Below are 19,853 nucleotides of genomic sequence, written 5' to 3' on the forward strand. Positions count from 1 at the left end.
AAGCAGGGATAACTATAAGGACAGTGCCAGGAAATCGGCTAGTTCTCGTGTCGATATGCTTCGGGGAAACTGCTTCCAGCTATGTTCGTTTTCCTGATTCAAGTTAGGCACAATGTTTCTTTTAAAAAATCTTGGTAGTTTCTTGCGTATACAAAATGAAAATTAGAAATTAGGACCGCAACCGAAAACATTCCTTTGTCGCCCTTGGTGCGCCATTTAAACACCAGATTTCCCTGCATTACGGCTTCTCCCATAGCGGCTCGTGTTGTTTTGAGCAATTAAACCCAATCAGTCTATCCATGAAGCACGCATTCAATCAACGCCATTGGTTTATTTCCGTTGGTTATTTCGGTTTGCTTCCTCGAAAGTATTTACGAGGAAATGCACGTTATCGTTTCTCTGAGATTTCAGCCTATTAGAGCTGCAGAAGTGGTCATATCTGTTTGAATGAAACACATGAGTTTGCTCCTAGGAAATGTGTAGGGTCATTTTGTAGGTTTCTGGTGCAACGAAAATGCAAAAAGCCAGAACAGCTACATGAACAAGTTACAATCCATAAAAATATATTAAATTGTATATTCCATTGTTTTTCTTTTACTAATAGAAAGAAAACAATGTGTTCCAACTTCCTTGAGTTCTGCTATATGTTTATTTGCGGTTATGATATTCTCAAAAATACTTTATTTAGCAGCAGGCCATTTGAAAACTCAATACCTCTGCAGGAGTACTATCACCCGCACATTGACTCAATGCTACTGCTATTTTCTCCTATATTTTAAATCGTGCAGTAACTAGATTAAGCGCTCCTAGAGCTTGAATAATGCTTTCGCTACTGCTGCCCCCCCCCCCCTAGTAAACTATAAGAGCTCAGAATTGTTGCACTGAAGAGCCTCAATAAATAACTAAAGAACTAAAAAATCTAAAGAAACTACAAAAATCTAGTTCTATTTTTAATGGCAGTTTATGAAAAGGTGACATACCTCAGGGATTGAAAGTATCTGTAATTAGGCCAACATATAAGTCTGGGAAAAGTAAGAAAAGAGCTATCGTCGCATAGCAGTATCCAAGTGTCTGAGTATTATAATGGAGAAAATCGTTCACGAAAGCATGGTATCATTTTGTGAGAAATTCTTGATAATAATTCTTACCCAGTATCGCTTCTGATGCTATCTCCGAACGACTGGCCTCCTAGACGACTGTTGTGACCTGATAAGTGAGCATATAGGTAAACATCAGGTAGCACTTGGTCTATTCATCGATGTGAAAAAACATCGAATATGGTATCAAATTATTAGACAGCTATACGAAGCAAGAATAATAGCTTTATCAGCCGTATAGACTTCTAACCATGCGCTTACTAACAAAATTAACAAGCATGGTGTCAGGCATGTACAGGCCAGCATGAACACATCTCACTCGATGACCGCGGACACTCGCTATAATACTGTTGGCGTGAGGAAGAGCGGCAGCAGCACAAAGCGAATGGACATTCGTGCTGCCTCGCTTCAACGCCAACCAAGCGGCGACAACACAGCGCACACGAAGCGGTCAACCCATCGCAGATCGCTTTCGGTATAGGGCCTACTCGGCCGCGCCGTACACAGTCGCCACCGAAGTGGAACGCCCCTCCCCTCAACCCCCCACCCCCCCTCCGGGGCCTTGCACGGGATTAGAGACGGCGTTCCCCGGCATCCACCCTCGCTCCCGAGAGATCGAGCCACCATCCTCGGCTCACCCTCGCAAGCTTTTACTCGCACCTACAGCAAACGGCTCGGGGCCACCACGTCATCGCACTTGAACTTTACGCGGAGCATCTCGGCGGCACCGATGACGCCGGCGGTAGGAGTGCGCCTGGAGTGCCCATATAATTGCTATCGCAATGAAAACGTTCCAGCTTATAATGATGCTGAATGTACTATGAAGCTAGAAAAAATTAGGAATGGGTGGGCTTAGAGGATTCTATCAGAAACTTCTTTTTTTCTTATCATGCTAGCCACGTCGAAACTGAAAATAAAGGATCATTCAGTGACTTCAAGCACATTACGTATGGGGTTTCACGAGGTTCCATATTGGACTATTTTTGTTTAATCTAAAGTTAAATGCAAGCCTTCTTCATTACGGTAATAATAAAGCTGTTGCGCATATCTCATGAGTCGCACAGCCAAGCTTTGACGTTACTACAGGCTGCAGTTGAGGCAGTTTTTGATTAACTATCAGGTAACGGTCGAATGATTATCGGATAATCCCCGTAATAGCGTTGAAGTCAGGTTAGCTATCGTGTTTCATGGCAGCACATGTACAGGGTGTCATGAAAAAAGCGCGTGCTAACGACATTTTCCCGAACGCGGTACAACGCATACGCTGTGGTGCGTGCGTGACCGCAGCTAGTTCAAGAACGCGCATAGTGCACCAGTGTTTCTTGATAAGCTGCTTTCAGAATCATTTCACGTGGAAGTTCTGCTAATGTTTTAGGTGAAATATGAAAAAGAATAATTTTCATTCGTCCGACAGTAGCACGAAGATACGGCGACAGCTATTCCTATCATGAAAATTTCTTCACCCTGCCTCTTTAGCGGATTTTCCGCTGAACTGCTTTGCTGTTTTTAAGGAGTGTCTAGGCATTCTTTTTAATACTGCACATGGGTATCTGAATGTATCGAGGAATTGAACGTACCGGCCACATTTCCGCCGTAATTGCTTTGTGAGATTGAAAGGGTGGATAGAGTGTGTTGCATTTCTTCTGTGTCGCAACTAGGCATAAGTCTGGATATTGCGTTGGCTTGGACTGGCATTCAAACCGCGGAATCGTGGTAGTAATCGTGTCGTACGGGCTCGTCTTTCACCAGAAACGACAACGAACCCATTTTCGATTTTCACCATGGCATCGCAAAGTCCATTTCGGCTGCACCATCACTGCGCGGCGAGTTTTGCAGCAGATCGTCCTTGCAGCATTTCCCGCTCAAACGCGAAGCCTACCGTAAATATTTGGGTCATAAATGCTCACGATTCTATATTGCCTTTCGCAATAGTTAGATTTTTCTTACTTTTCTTTCACAGACGCTCCACGCTCACTCCCTCTGTGTGTTTACGTAAAACACAATGGGCCCTTAATGCACGCGCCTTTTTTACGTACTTTTCTTTCTTTCGCAGTCATGTTATTAGCGTTCTGGGCTTTATGCACGTTGAAGTGTAAACGAAGTATGGCGAAACTTTAGAAGGAAATGGCACAGTTTGAAAAAAAATTACATGCAAGTGCAGGTTATAAATGCTGTTTTTAACATCAAATGCTGATGTGTTACAGTTAGACTAAAGTGTATTGGCACTCGTACATTGTGATACTGTAATCGTGGGCAACAAAGCTACGAAGTGAACGCAGGGCATTATCTCTATCACATTGGAGCACACCGAAATGCGTTACCCATCGATGAGTATGGTCTACGAGTGACGTGCATGCTTTTTCACGCTGTCCTCTTTTAGAGAAAAGCTCTAACGCCATCAATAGTGCGATTGGACCTTGGGCCTTCGTCGCCGACGAGCACCGTGACAAAGGCTACCAACGCATCACCGCAGCCAGACAGCCTTGTGTGTCATTCGGATGACTGCGAATACATGTCTGAGAAGCTGCGCGCAACTATGAACTTCAGCATTGACCCGTGCGACGACTTCTACCAATACGTTTGCGGCACTATCGACGAGCCCGACGACTTGCCTTTTCGGCTGGTGAGTGAGTCGCGTCATTCACACCAATATTGTTCCCCGTTCGAGGGCACATCTGAGTGGTGTATAAAGCCCCGTTTAAATATGGCGTTTGTCATAGCCACGTTCTCTTACTGTATCGGAAGCGATCGCCGGTTGGCTGACAGCGTTTCTTAAGAAGTGTGAGAGCGTTTACATGTACTTTTGTGGCTATTGCATAACGCTTTTGACGAACGTCGCTTACTCACAGCTTCGCTCAGCTTTCACACGCAGAGGTTACTGCGTTAATCTCTCATTTTAAAGTGAAAGCTTTACTGGCCACGAACTTGTGATTTCACCTTGGCGGTGCTCCGAGGAAGCACTTGACGTGTCAACGCGCGCCTTGCCGTGGATATTAAAGGGGCCCTGAACCACTTTTTATCGAAGTGGAGAAAGACCTCTGAAGTGAAGATAGGCTATTTCAGAACCACTTTGCCACAACAAGTACGTCAATGCGTTCAAGAGAAGTGGAGTTATCGGCAATCAAACACGGCCTCAGCTGTGCTGCCCTTCCTCCTCCAACGCCTTGCACTTCGAAGGCTACGGCGGAGGCGTCACCGTGGCGCGCAGTTCAAATTTCCGATTTGGTGCTATATGCCGCGCTAAACGTAAGCCAAACGCGGCTGTCCTCAGAGAGCCGCAGTGCGCTCAGCCACTGGACTCGTGGCGGCACCTCCTAGCGGCGGCCGCGGTGTAGCCAACCGCCGCGACCAACAGTAGCCGCGTATTGGAGTGTGCTTTATGACGAAATAAAGCACACAGAAGAGAGCGAGGAGCACGCGGTTTTTGAAATGAGAACGTTTGAGAAAAAGGTGACTTCGCGTTCCGCTTGCGAGCTCCACGAACCGCGTACGGCAGCAGAACTTGACTGAGATGTTCACAACAGCGTGTGCTACCCGCGTACTGTTTTATTTCACTAAGCCCGAGAGGTGGTTCAGGGCCCCTTTAAGGCGAAAGCTTTACTGGCCGCGAACTTGCGGTTTCGCCGTGGCGGCGCTCTGAGGAGGCACATGACGTCACAACGCGCGCCTCGCCCAACACCCTCTAGAGAACTTAAGGCCTTCTGGCTGACCCTCTCCCCTTGAGCTACGTCACGCAAAAGAGGCCAACATAGAAGTTCCGTGCAGCGTGCTACGAAGCTACGAGCGGCGCACCTGTGCTGAAGATCAAGCGCCGAAGATATGAAGCGCGGTTAACCCCGGCTATTCGGAGAAGACCGAGGCGTCGACGGCGGCGACAACAATTCAATTAGTTCCAGGAGCCCTGCCGCTCCTTGAATAGCTTCAGGGTTAAACAAGTCCCGGCATGCTCGGCCATGCTGTTGCATGCTCCCGAACGCACATTTTTTTCTCGACGTGAACAGTGCATGTAGTCTCAACACTTGTGCTGTGCTTGCGATTGTGTGTACCGCGAGTCTTCATTGCCCCAGAATCTGGAGTGCTATTCCAAGATATGCCTAATACGTCCTGCGTGCCCAATTGCCTGAGCAATTACATGTACCGATCGGGGTAGAAAAATCATGTGTTCAAGTTTCCGCAAAATGAAGAAGCCCAGAGTGCCTGGATTAGGGCGCTACCACGTGCATACTTCATTGTATTAGTGCACTCCAGGGTAAGATGTTCAGAACTTCTTTAAATAGTTACTTTTGAAAAATACGGAAAGGTTAATTGCTCAATTACAGCAAGTACCCTTACAGAAAGTGATGATTCCTCAAAGTTCGACGCCTGCGAGGATAGACATAAATATGAATTTGTGTTAAGGCACATTTTGTGGTGTAGCACGAATATTTTATTGAACAACTACTGCTACAAGATGAATGACAAAATATTGGATGCCAATGCTAAGGCAAGGAAGAGAAAAGCTGAAACTCTGGGCAATAAGGCGGCTGTTTCCTTGTAAATAGCTGCCCGAATGCTTTATATCCCATTTCTAAACGTACTTGAGTTGTAAATTAGTGGACTACGGTAATTAGTGCATCGAAAGCGAAATTATTCGTTTAAGCAAATTATAGATTGGACTACGTACATGTGTCCCCAATAAAATTGTTCATACGCAATTGTGAAGCTAATCGAGTGCGTTACATTCATCATTGCCGTGCCATAAAAACCATAAGTACAAAATATGGAAGGAAAGGTTTTAAAGGATTGAATTTATTTGAAGTAATAAATCTGAAGTATCGGGTATAATAAATAATAATAATAATTCACAAAAAAGTACATTTCAAGGACGACAAAGCGCGACGCTATAAAAAGCTGCTGGCATTAATACCTGCACAAGCTTTACATAGCTGTTTTGTATCTGTGCCTCTAAATAAATGCTTTTTAAGCTGTCTGCCTCTCATTCCGCAGTTTCGACAGAAGAAAAAAAAATGTGGTGTGGTCAATGGAAGCATACTGCTACTAGGTGAACCAAGCCGCGATCCTTTAATTCAACCCGTATCCCCAAGAGCACCGCCGGCCTCTTCTCCGTGACGTCACTCGCCGAGCACTCAGGCCTTCTTTTCTAGGCGGTGTTGCCTCACCGCGGATATTTCTCTCTCTCTCTCTCGCTCCCTAGTCACTACTGCGCATGCGCCCCTAGTAGAACCGAGCCACAGGTGTTCCGCCGCTGCGCAGCGCCGAGTCTCTCTGCAACCGCCGTTTGGTACGACGTCACAACGCGTTCCTCGTCATTGCGCTCGCCTCCGTTGGCTTCGCCAGCTGCGTCGCATGCCTGATAACATGTCGGAGGATTGAAAAGGAGAGCTCGCGTGCGCCGCAACCACAGTTGAGGCGGCAGTATGGACGGCGACAATTCTGATAAGCAGGAGGAGGCCTGGAATCGACATCGGAACGAGATGAAGAGGAAACGAATCGCCCAGGGATCAGACGATCAGCGCGCCGAACGACTGGCTAAACGCCGACACATAGCTAGACAACCAGACTAACCTGGACTTACAGTCAAGATTAAGCAAGGCTAACCATGCCTTGGCCTTAGCTTTCGCTACGTATATCCGGGCATAGCTCAGCTAAGCCACTGCCAATTTTTTCGATAGCCGAGGCTCCCCGAGACGCAAGCGATGCGCAGTCAGCTCAGCTGCAAAACGACAAGAGCCATGTGAACGGACCCCCATAGTCTGTTCAAACACTTTCTGACGGAGCGAAAACGGCGCTATTGGCGGCGAGGCGGCGGCGGCTATTCGCCTGCATTCAATAGAAATTGTGGTGGTTACCGAACATTTGTTTTTCTTCAAAAAATTTAACCGCCGACTCAAATAACAGTCATAACTATTGCCTGAAGGCATTACGAATCAGTGCCTTCGCCATCATACGCGAAACAGAACACGTGGGACACCCAGTCAAACGTGATGGTGTCTTCAGCAAAGTGGCCGTGTGAAATGAGAGTCACACTGAGTATGCACAGGGCGAAATTCACCCGAAGCTCAATTTGCGTGACTCATTCCTTTTTCGTTGCAACCAGTGCGCAGAAGTGGAAAAAAGAAGTCGCGTACACAAGCGTACCCATTGACTGAAGGGGCTCTATGTTATTCGTTTCTACACTGCATACCACTGCTCGATACTATTTCAAAACACTTCTTTTTATTTTCAGATCCGCAATGCCGTAGAGCCCACCGTAGTGTCCCATTTCTACACCGAGTCAGTGCCTCCGAAGAACCAAACAGCCTGGCAGAAAGCGGCTGGAATGTTCAAAACTTGTTTCAACCTGGGGAACTCGGAGAAATCGGAGGTTAGTAACAGCTCCCCTTTTAAAAGGTTGGGTTTTCTTACTTGATTTCCCAGTTTTGCGGCCGCTGAAGGTGCCAATGTCTGCGCACACTTACCGTTCGTCGGGAAGCTCCAACTTTCGCCTGTTTCGCATCGCGCTCGTGCAGCTTGAACGACGGCGCCGCGCGCGCCGACCGCTGGTGCTCGCGTCGAGATCCCATGAGTGGGAACGTGCTACCTTCTGCTTCCGGGCCTGGCTTATTCGCTACAGGTTCTTACGCCTCCGAGGGTAATGGACTCACCGAATTGGCGAAGCGGTGACCCGCAGTCCTACTTCATATATGATTGGGATAGAAAATTCGGGCTTGCACTGAGTTGCGGGAGGCGAAGGTCTGCTGCCGTGGACGCCATAGACGTTACGCTATAGAGACAGTTGTTTTAATGCAATTGAACCTTCCCCGACGACTTTTTAGAAAACACTGCCAATTCTCATTTCACTAGTCGGCACTGATTACGAAGTCATTTACATCCATCTCATTTTCCAACTCCTTGCGGCTAATTTAAAGTCAATGTCTGGGCTGTAGGTACTTATGAGCTCCGCAGTATTTCGTCCTGTTGTCTTAATATATTTATTTTCAGCCCTCTCTTTACTAACTTGTATTGTTACGCTTTTTGGTGCTATTTATTATAATCACCTTTATGCTGTCTCGTGTTGCTTTGTCTGCCTTCATTGTGTTTATCAGCTACTAGTATTCTGTAAGTGTTACTTTGGTTTTCTTGTTGTTCCCTACGTGGTATGTGTTCAACCATATATCATGGGTCATTGTCCTCTTCAGGCTGTGGTGCCCTACATGTACAAATATATTTATCTGCTAATGCACCGTTACTTTTATAGTAACGAATTCTCAGATTTGGAAAGTCGCCGCGTGCGATGAAAAAAATTAAAATCTCATTTCCGAACCGCTGATTTTGTGATTTCTTTAGTGATCACTAGCAAATAGATATGACTTCATCAAGAAACAAACCGACTTCGACATTGGTAGAAATACCCCAAAGTGTATCATTTAAAGAATATTCTCTGAAATATTGTTTAAAAAATGACCAACCATTACCCTACCCGAAAATAAGGGTAATCGAAGCTTGTCCTGCGTGCACCTGACCTTGGCCACGGTTAAGTATACCACAGATAACGGTGTCAGATTGCCTGGGCACGGACGGCTCTAACGGCTGTGTAGGCGCGCCAACGGCGAGCCCTTTCACGAGCGACTTCTCGCCGCCGCTCGTCGAATGCTGCCCCTTCCTCGGGGGAACGCACAACGCATGGCCATCGCATCAGTTTTCCGAGACTGAACTGAACGGCAGCGAAGACGGCGCAGCGCGCGCGATACCTTTCTGCCCTTTCCCTCCCCGGCTTTAGCGAAACAGCTCTAAATGGTTCCGAGTGTGGCGTGAGCGCGCGCCTATGCAGCTGGAATCGTTGCTAAGGACTCACGCTCTGGCGCCGGAGCCTGCTCAGCTCATCAAACCACCCTTTACCGAAGCTGATCTGCACTGGGAGCAGAGCGGTTTTTGCGTGACCCCGACAACGCCACTTGTGAGCCAATACAAGCTTCGGTTGAATAACTGGCAGACAATTACGGTGTATTAGTAATGCCGGCTGCACGTAGTAAGGCACCTGAAGAGGCGTAATGGTGCTGCATGCAAGCGCTTTGTAAAAATTGTGCTCAAAAAAAAAATCTTTTGTACGTATTCGGACCGCAATTGTTTTCTTTTGTTACATTTGTGTGGCACATTGCTACCATTCAATTTTCCTTGCTGCTACCCTCCTAACTTCACAACTGTCAGACTACACCCCAAAACACGAACATGCCTAGTTTTACCGCGATCATTTTAAGTAATTGCTGCATACAATACCCCTACAGTTGAAAGACTGATTTTATCGGCTAGGCATTACTGACGCGAGCCTACATGAGAAATTGCTTGATTAACACTGCCGAGTTTCTTTCGTCTTCGCCGCCGTTGAAGTATATGCTTCATAGCATATGTTACAGCCGCTAAATGGAATCCAGTGAGACTAACTTTGTCTTCTTAGTATGCATCCTCAAACTCCCAATATTAGTTCTGGAGCTCCTATATAAATACATGCGAACGCAGAAATATATTTTGTCACTAACCACCGCAAGAATTTTAATGAAATTTGTCGCATTTATAAAGAACAAATCTTAATATATAGTGCAGTAGTATGTACATCTTTATGTTGGCTGTCAATTTCTTTAGAAATATTCTTAAAAATTGCTGAATTCAAGATGCTCAACTATCAATTCGAGAACTTCGTAACTCGTCAATAAAAACAAATCAGAATTTAGTAACCCATGGCCCTCAGTTCCCAGCAGCTGCGAAGCACCTGACCAAGGCGGCGGTCAGACCTGTAATGCAACAGAGGGTGCTAAGAATCTCTGTATCCGGACACGCCGTCAATGGAAATTGACCCTGGCAACATTTAAAGGGACACTAAAGAGAAAAATGACTTCTTCTGCATCAATAAATTACCTTTATACAACGCCGAAAACACCACTCTCACCACGATAATACGCTTGGTAAGCCAGAAAAAGCGCAAGAACGAAAGACGGGTGGTGACGCCTCCTTGAAGTTCCCGCACCTGGTCGCTGTGACGTCATGGATTTTAATGGCACCTTCTAGGGCCTATTTAATTATATAGCGTTACAGACTGACTACATTATGTTCCGAATATTAAACACGCTAAGTTTGGGGAACCTTTACTCAGCCAATGCGGCCCAAAAGGGAAACGTACTTTGGAATTCCTGACGTCTGAATGACGTACCGGCATCGAGGTTTCGGCGCGAAATTCAAATGCTGATACTTTGACCTTCATTTTCTCATCTAATAATCAAACTATTATCTTGAAATGAGAGCCTTCAGGGTTCTCAAAGAAAGCTTTATTAGGTTAATCTGATTTATTGTTTCGCTTTAGTGTCCCTTTAAACCCGAACTCTGTCGAGTGAGGCTAGCTTAGCAGGACTCAGGAACTACCAGACATTGTTGTGGATATTATCGGCCTTAGTGAGATTAGAAGAATTGGAAAGGCTTATACAGTGCTGACTAACGACCATGTCATCTGCTATAGAGGTCTCCCAGATAAGAAGCAATACGTAGTAGGATTCCTAATGCATAAGGACATAGCGGGCAACATTGACGGATTCTACCTCATTATTGAGAGGGCAGCAGTAGTAGTAATCAAACTTAATAAAAGGTACACATTAAAGGTAGTACGAGCCTACGCTCCAAAATCCACTCACGATGATGATTAAGCAGACCAGTTTTATGAGCATGTTGAATTAGCGATGAGAAAGTGCAAGCTCGGTATAGTGTAGTTATGGGCGATTTCAATGCAAAAGCGGGGGGAAAGCAGGCACGTTAACAAGTTATTGGCAACTACGGTGTCGATTTTAGGTACGCTAGGGGAGAGATTCTCGTAGAATTCGCAGAAAGAAATAAGCTGCGAATAATGAACATCTCCAGTAAGCGTATAACAGAAAATGGACCTGGAAAAGCCCTAATGGTGAAACAAGAAATGAAATTGATTTTATACTTTCTGCCGACCTCAGCATGGTGCAGGATGTAGAAGTGTTAGGTAGGGTGAAGGTGCAGTGATCATGAGTTAGTGAGGGCTAGGATTCACTTCGATTTGGAGAGAGAAAGAATGCAATTGGTCAAGATGAAAGAGGCCAACCTAGAGGCAGCAAGGGTAGAAGCAGACAAATTCAGGCTGGCACTTACAAATATGCAACCTTAGAACAGAGAGATGAAGAGGACATAAAGGTAATGAATGAAACCGTAACTAGGCTGGCTTCAGAGGCAGCAACTGGAGTGGGAGGTAAGGCACCGAGGCCACCAGTAGGCAAGCTCTGCCAAGTAACAAAGGATCTAATAAAGCAGTGACAAAGGATTAAAGTGTCCAACTCAAGAGATAAGACAGAATTCGCGGAACTGTCAAAACTGATCAACAAGGCGAAAATAAGGCATATACGAAATTATAGAGTGAGAATTAAGACTGAGGAAGCCGTAAAAAATGGACGCTGCCTAAAATCAGTGAGAATGTATGCACTGAAAGATAAGCAGGGTAATATCATCAGCAATCTCGAAGGTATAGTAAAAGCAGCGGACAAATTTTATACTGACCTGCACAATAAGTACCCAGAGAAGCCACGATACTTCCATTAGAAGCAGTAATGAACAGGTTGCAGAGACTTTCTCCTATAACCAGCGATGAGTTCAGAAGGGCCTTGCAAGACATGAAACGGGGAAAAGCGGTAGTAGAAGATGGAACAACAGTCGATTTAATCAAAGATGGAGGAGACAATGATTGAAGAACTGGCGGCCCTCTCTACGAAGTGTCTATCGACTTAAAGGGTCCCAGAATACTGGAAGAATGTCAACATTACACTAAACCACAAAAAGAGAGAGGTTAAAGAATTGAAAAATTATGGGCCCATTAGCTTACTTCCAGTATTATGTTAAATGTTCACCAAGATAATCTCCAATAGAATAAGGGCAATACCGCACTTTAGTAAACCAAGGGGACAGGCAGGTTTCAAAAAGAGATACACTACAATGGATCAATCCATGACATCAATCAAGTAACCGAGCAATCCGCAGAATACAATCAGCCTCTCTATATGGTCCTTTGGGTGGGCAGCGCAACCCGGACGAAGGACGAGAGGAAGTACACAACACGAGCGCAGACAAACAACTGGGTTATTTTTTCAAGCAACGGACTATATTATACAGAAAATGAAAACACGTGTAAAGCGACGTTTACAAGGGTGTTAGCCTATCTTGCCATTCAAAAAATCAGCCCACCCATAGGAACATGTTCAATCACCAACTCGCCCAGCTTGCCGTCTTAATTCTCTATATGGCTTTCATAGATTACTAAAAGGCATTTGATTCAGTAGAGACGCCAGCAGTCATCACGGCATTACGTAAACAAGGGGTACAGGCAGCTTACGTAAATATCTTCGAAAATATCTACGAAGATTGCACAGCTACTTGAATTCTACACAAGAAAAGTATTAAGATACCTATAAAGAAAGAGGTCACACAAAGAGACACAATCTCTCCAATGCTATTCGCTGCGTGCTTGGGAGCAGTATTCAAGCTATCAAACTGAGAAGGCTTAGGAGTAAGGATCGACGGCAAATATCTCAGCAACCTTCGATTTGCCGATGACATTGTTCTATTCAGCAACAATGCAGACGAGTTACAACAAATGATTGAGGTCCTTAACAAAGAGAGTGTACGAGTGGGGTTGAATATTAATATGCAGAAGACAAAGATAATGGTAAGCAGCCGAGCAAAGGAACATGAGTTCAGGATCACCAGTCGGCCTCTAGTGTCTGTGAAGGAGTACGTTTACTTAACTCAATTAATCGCAGGGAACCCTGATCATGAGAAGGAAATTCACAGAAGAATAAAAATGGGTTGGATCGCATACGGCAGACATTGTCCACTCCTGACTGGAAGCTTGCCATTATCATTGAAAAGGAAGGCGTACAATCAGTGCATTTTACCAGTGCTGACATATGGGGCAGAGACTTGGAGACTGAAAAAGAAGCTTGAGAACAAGTTAAGGACTGTGCAAAGAGCGATGGAACGAATAATGCTAGGCATAGCGTTGAGACGGAAAGAGAGCGGTTTGGATTAGAGAGCAAACGGGTATTGCCGATATTCTAATTGTCATTAAGAGAAGAAAAATGGAGCTGGGCAGGTCATATAATCCGCAGGTTAGATAACCGATGCATGATTATAGGGTTACAGAATGGGTGCCAAGAGAAAGGAAACGGAGTCGAGGACGGCAGAAGACTAGGCAGGGGGATGAAATTAGGAAATTAGCGGACGCTAGTTGGAATCGGTTGGCGTAGGACAGGGGTAACTGGAGATCGCAGGGAGAGGCCTTAGTCCTTTAGTGGGCATAAAACAGTATTATTATTATTATTATTATTATTATTATTATTATTATTATTATTATTATTATTATTATTATTATTATTATTATTATTATTATTATTATTATTATTACCTAATAATACACCTAAAGCGGATACAAATAATACACTATACCCCGCTTCGAAGTACACCATTAGTGGCTAGGACTTTTGAAAAACCATTGCAAAACCATTCGCCGACTTGAAGTTCCCTAACATGTGGAGTTTACAGAACTGTGATATCTGTGTTCCGTGTACAGTTACGAAATTTTATAATCATCGCGCTTCAATTTTTTTCAGACTGACTCAGTTTCGTAAATTTCTGTAAAACATTCTGGGTTACAAATCAATCATTAGAAATCAGCTTTCTTCTGTCGAATGCAACAAATTACATTCAAATAGGTCCCGCGGATGTCTCATAAAAGCGTTTATTTTTTCGGCCGGGAGTCGAACACCGGACACGAGGTCCGGTGCTCGACTCCCGGCCGCTGCAGTCACATTTCGGTGTTGCAAAAACTCGAACACGCGGGTGTATAAAGATTTACGTGCACGTTACAGAGCCCGCATAGCAAACAAATAAATCCAAGGTTGCCTCGTACGGCGACTCTCGTAATATCGGTGTTGCTTTGGGGTTTCGAAACCCGCGAATAAATCGTCAGTAAGTCAGCTTCGTTGGACGCACGTGCGGTACGACGCCTTTAACCACAATTTGGAGTAATATTCCAAAATTGGGACGAATTCGTAGTTCTCGCGACTGTATACAAACTGAGCATCGATTTATTTCACCTACAAAGTTGTTACATTTTGCGGAAATTAAATCGCCCACGCCCATTAGAAGAAGAAACGCAGTTCAAAGTGTCGCGCAATTTCTGATGTCCGGTGACGTGAATACAAATGCGAAAATATACCCTCCTTATATCTTGTCAACGCTATTTTTTTTATGAAATGCATAGAGTCATCGCTGAAATACGTGCATGGCGTTCGTTAGATTCTACAACGCCGGGAAGAATAAAATTACGTTGTGAAAATTAATTTTCTGGCTGACAATCATACATATCCGTAGAAAACTTGCGGACGCTGCCTCTACGTGCAGTTTTCAATCTTGAATCTTGAATAAGCGTAGAAAACTTACGGATGGCTTCTTATATAGGCGCAAGTTTGAGAAATATGGCGCTCTACTATGTTACTGCCGTATGTTGGCTTCCAAAAGAGCACTCGTCTTTAAAGAAAGCATGCCCGCCGCCGTTAATGCTTCCAAATACCGCTCTTCACCTAGAAAACGGTATTGTTACTTGGTCTCCGCGAACTTTCTCAACACTGTAATATTTATTACCTGCCCGCCGTCGGCCGACGTACGTCGCGGCTGTGACGTAGTTCAAGGAAACCAACCGAATGTATATGCTATACTTTCAGGTAGGTGACCTGAAGCGATGGATGATCTCCCTAAACCTAGACTTGGCCGCACTGAAACCTACCGAACCATATAACTCCATCGACCTCATGGTGCGCTGCTCCCTACAATTTGGCTTAGGCGCCCTATTTGAATTCGAAGTAGGGAAGCTTGCATTTGTCGACGGAAAGAGAAGCCTTAGGGTAAGTAAGGTGCTTATGTTTTTTAATAGAAGAAGAGATATGACGCACGACTTCGCGATGCGTGTTACTCTTGCGGGAACTCAACTGTTCTTCTCATTTTTATTTTTTTCATACAACAGCGCAATCGTCCCCTGAATGTAAAATTTCACTGGTATAGCCAAGATGCCGTAAAAGTTGAATTAGGCGGTCCAACAGTGAGAACGCTAATTAATCCACGCTAATGCATACATTTGTGAAAGTAAGCACTTAGAAAACATTTTAGTTTGCGTAATAAGCTCGCTTTATCACCTAGTCGAGACAGTGGTCTCGGCATGATCGCCATTCAGCACGCAAGGAGATATGAAAACTAGGATGAAACCTTTTGAAAAATAGTTTCATGACGTTTCCTGAAAGTAGGGTTCAAGAATGTCATTGAGCGTGGACTTGAACGTCAGTTAATGGTCGGAAATGTTTATATTTTCAACCACGCGCCATACCAGCTGTCAGGCGACACAATATTTTCAAAATGTTACACTCCTATATTTTAATAGTTACACTCAGTTTGCCTTATCATACCTGGCTTTGCCATCTTTTAAGCTGATTCTGCTCTTTCTGTTTTCAATTCATCCTTTAAAGAAAACAATTTGACGCATCTCACGCGCGAATATGTGTGAGTCGGTTATAGGCGACGCTTTCCTCGGTGTTTACTGAAAAGCCTTCTTTGGGGGGGGGGGGGGGGGGGGGGGCGCATGTCCTCTTTGGTTCTCTACAGCTCAGTGCTCCTCGCGCAAGGCACGGTCGGGTGCCATTTTGTCTAATTTACTTCTTCCTTCACACTCGGCTGTTTCTGTCGCCTCATTTTGCCCCTCTGTATAGTCCACTTTCCGTTGCCAAGTTCGTCATTTCTTGCCTCTTAGTGTACTTTTCCATTCGGGCACACAGAGCACACATGTCCATGCTGGGGCAGCTGGCCGAGAACGTTACAAGCTCACTGAAGCATATTCAGCGGCCCAAGTTCTCTATTCAGACTCGTACCCAGTCGCACAAACTTCGTGGCCCAATTTGTATAATCGGCAAAACAGCAGCAACCAGCCCCCGCCAACGTATTGGAAAGGAGCAAACTGAAGCCTAGCATTGAAATATAATGCAGCTTATCAGTGCACCATACGACCACGCCGTAACGTTGCTGATAAGCTTAAGCTCCCCCTCCCCTTTGTTCCTCGTAGTTTGTGATGAGCGGGAGCGACCTGCGTTGGCTCGACAAGCGGGAGGAAAGGGAGCGGCAGGTTGGAGGGAAGGCTAAGCAGGAGCTCTACCTGTCCTACCTGATCCTCTACACAGATAACAGGACAGAGCTGAGGGAGATGTTCAGGAATGCGATTTCACTGGACAATATAGGTGAGCCAGTCTGTCTTTTTGTTTGCCTGCCGGCTTACCCAGAAAATGGCGGCCCACTTTTCCGTCGCATTTAATGTATACGTGCATAAGAAATCGTGATATGATGATTTTCTTGGTAGCAACATCGCTCGGATGCATCCAGGTGCCATTGCCTTTTTCTGAATTACCGTAACATGGTAGCGGGGTGACAAACGTTGACATGACGCGCGAATTTGAAATTAAAATGAAAGTGAACTTACGTGTGTTGGTTGTTTTTATTTATTTCTTTGCTTCGTTACTTGCCCTCTTTGCGCAAATACACGAATTCCCTGTAAACCAGTGTCTCCCATTTTACTTTATATTTGTATTGTCATCATTACTATTGTGTCACATTTATATTGGTCTGTGACTTGCGTTTGTAAACATATGGTTAAACTCATTGCCTGATATGAATAGCGATTATTTTTATTCACTGCATACTGAACCCTCCGTGTAACTACCTTCGCGTCAACAATATCGATAAATTTGTCCTGGATATTAGGCAAGCTACGTTTCATGCACGCAAGGCGGATGTAAAGTAAGCTGCTCATAGAAATGTATCCACCAAGAAAGCAATAACTTAAGCACAGCGTCCTTATGCCCGGTCGTCGGCACCGAAAATGAATGTTACTAGGTGTTGTTCCCATACCATATATATATATATATATATATATATATATATATATATATATATATATATATATATATATATATATATATATATATATATATATATATATATATATATATATATATATATATATACTTTCATTTCCCTTTAGTGTTCATTTCCTTGATTCAAGAAAGCACTGCCGATAATTTCCCCTACGTTGTCGTTGGTGTCATTGTTTTTGGCATCTTTCTTATATGACTATATACAGGGTGTCCCACATAACTTGAGCCAACAATTTCAACATCAAAGGTTCCTCGGAAGCGAATTGAACGGAACGCATACTATTTGCAATAGCACATAGTAAGTCAGACAATTTTTTTTGTTTTCCCCATAACTCCGTAACTAAATAAGTTTAATTACCCAACTTTTTAATTATTGTTTGAGGAGCTCTCTGACACGCCGATTTGATGAGCACCTTCAGAAACCACCGTTCGAGTTGTTTACTTTACGATACGTCTCACGCAGTCCTGCTTAGCGGGTTGCAATGAAAGCCCGCGAAATATGAGAAAAGCCACGTGATCGAACGCTTGCGCACTGGTATGGTGCGTTCGGTGAACAAGGTCGGCTCCCGTCGGATTGCGGAGAAAATGCATGCTGCTGGCCGAGTGCTGCCGATGAGAAAAAGAACGCCCTGCTGCTTCCTCGGCGCCAGTCATGATGCAACCGACCTTGTTCACCGAACGCATTTTTTTTCATATTTTGCGGGCTTTCTTTGCAACCCGATAAAAAGGACTACGTGAGACGTATCGCAAAGGAAACAACTCGATCAGTGGTTTTTGAAGGTGCTCTACAAATCGGCCTTTCATACTTGGGGTCCTCAGCCAATAATTAAAACATTGGGTAATTAGACTTAATTATTGCAATAATGCCACTCAGTAGTGTCTGACGCCTTATGCATCTCCGAAGCTAAACTGCGGCTGCTTCTCGCTTCGGTTTGCCCGGCATTTTGCAGCCATGGAAGTGAGCGTATTCTCAAGTTATCTACTCGTTTGATGACCGAGAGAACCGTTATGCGGCTCTTGCCTTCGAAATATTAATAGCTGAAAAAAACTAGGCAATATAAAGGTTATTTATAAAATAGGTTGAACATGAAACTCATAAACAGCCATACTTGTCTCTAAAAAAAAAGAAGCAAGGCCTAGCAAATTGTTTACCAACTCAAGTTAAATGACGCAGCAATTGAAAAGTACCAAAGCACGCAACACGGAGCACAACAACGTGATTTTATTTTAGATACGTCGAAATTTATCCCGTGCGGCCTCCGCAACGACTATAAGGTGCCACAACTGTAGAGTAGATATTTATCTCGATAAATGTTTTCAAATCAAATAATAATTGCGTATTTCCTTCTAAATAACATAGGACTAAAAAATTTTGCTTATATGGTGGTAATTACAGCGCGTTTTCCTTTTCACTTTGTTGTAACTTGGATATCGACCGCGGGAGTTGCAACGTATAATCAGTTTAAGGCCTTTGTTTTCACACGCTCTCGCAGAGGTAGGAGTGGGTGGTCAGATGTTTCAATGGATATGGAGCTATCTCTCCATACGATCCTTTTTTGTATGCACCGAGGAAGGCCATACTTCTCTACATTATAGCTACCGCGGTGTCCCCCAGGGCGGAGCACTTAGCCCTCTGTTATTTAATCTAAGCCCAATTTCTCTTCTTGAGCACGTGCCAACCACAGTCAGGCTATCAATGTACGCGGATGACATCTGCATATGGACGTCTACAGTAACACGCCTACAGTTGCGAGCGAGAATTCAGAGAGCCGCTGAGCAAACTGCTATCTACCTCCGTAATCGAGGCCTGGAAATTTCCTCCGAGAAATGCGCACTAGTGCGATTTACGCGTAAGCCCATGACAAACTACAGCGTAATGATAAATGGCCAAATAATATGACGGGTTCGATCGTACAAGTTTCTAGGGGTCATAAGCGACAGGGACTCGTCATGGAGCCCTCACGTATCATACGTGAAAGAACGGTTGACAGGCATCTGCCACCTGTTTCAAGTTTTTCACTGGCAAAACCTGGGGAATGCCGACAAGTGCCATGTTACAACTGTATATGGTGCTTTTTCTAGGCTTTCTGCGATACAGCTTGCCAGCAATAACCAACGCAGGTAAAACGAATCTACGCACAATGCAAAGTCTTCAGGCTCAAGCGCTCCGGATTTGTCTAGGCCTGCCTCAGAGTGGTTCAACAGTGGCTACGATAGCAATCGCTAGAGCCCACCTTGTCAAAACCCACATTGAAATTGAAGTGCTCAGTACCCATATAAGGCATCTAGCCAGGACTCCTAGTCACCACTTAGCCTCTCTACCAGCGGACAGACAACGCACATCTTTAAGCCAAACGATAACAGCATATGATGAATCATTGCCAGCTTGTTTCACTCCGGCTGCGAGACCTACGATTCATCCATGGTGCCTCGCTCAGCCAAAAATCAACCTCCCAATACCTGGCATTGCGAAAAAAGCTGATCTATAATCACCAGCCCTTAAACACCTCACGCCACTATTTTTGCACGAGAACTACCGCGACTGTACGCATATTTACACTGATGGATCTGTCCTGCCAAACAGCTCCACGGCGGCAATCATTATACCAGCGAATGTTACAACAATCAAATTTAAGACGACTCACGCGACAACATCGGCGGCAGCAGAGCTGGCACCGCTCTTTACCGCCCTTCATTACAACGGTGATGGACCGCCACTCAAGTGGAAGGTATTCTGCGATTCCGA

The 19,853-nt window shown here is 44.7% G+C and overlaps 1 protein-coding gene across 4 annotated transcripts in view; it reads left to right on the forward strand.

The window, feature by feature from the left end:
* The window catches only part of LOC135912776 (membrane metallo-endopeptidase-like 1), a 61,030-nt gene that overhangs the window by 1,879 nt on the left and 39,298 nt on the right, over positions 1 to 19,853 (forward strand). For 3 of the 4 annotated variants that reach the window (XM_065445316.2, XM_065445319.2, XM_065445317.2), the window contains exons 3-6: positions 3,478 to 3,720; positions 7,324 to 7,461; positions 14,858 to 15,037; positions 16,243 to 16,414. In XM_065445316.2, the coding sequence (XP_065301388.2) occupies positions 3,478 to 3,720; positions 7,324 to 7,461; positions 14,858 to 15,037; positions 16,243 to 16,414 (733 nt within the window). The remainder of the gene's footprint in view (positions 1 to 3,477; positions 3,721 to 7,323; positions 7,462 to 14,857; positions 15,038 to 16,242; positions 16,415 to 19,853) is intronic. The other variant, XM_065445318.2, reaches the window with a different exon arrangement.

Source organism: Dermacentor albipictus, chromosome 2 (genome assembly GCF_038994185.2).
Source record: "Dermacentor albipictus isolate Rhodes 1998 colony chromosome 2, USDA_Dalb.pri_finalv2, whole genome shotgun sequence".
NCBI lineage: Eukaryota > Metazoa > Arthropoda > Arachnida > Ixodida > Ixodidae > Dermacentor > Dermacentor albipictus.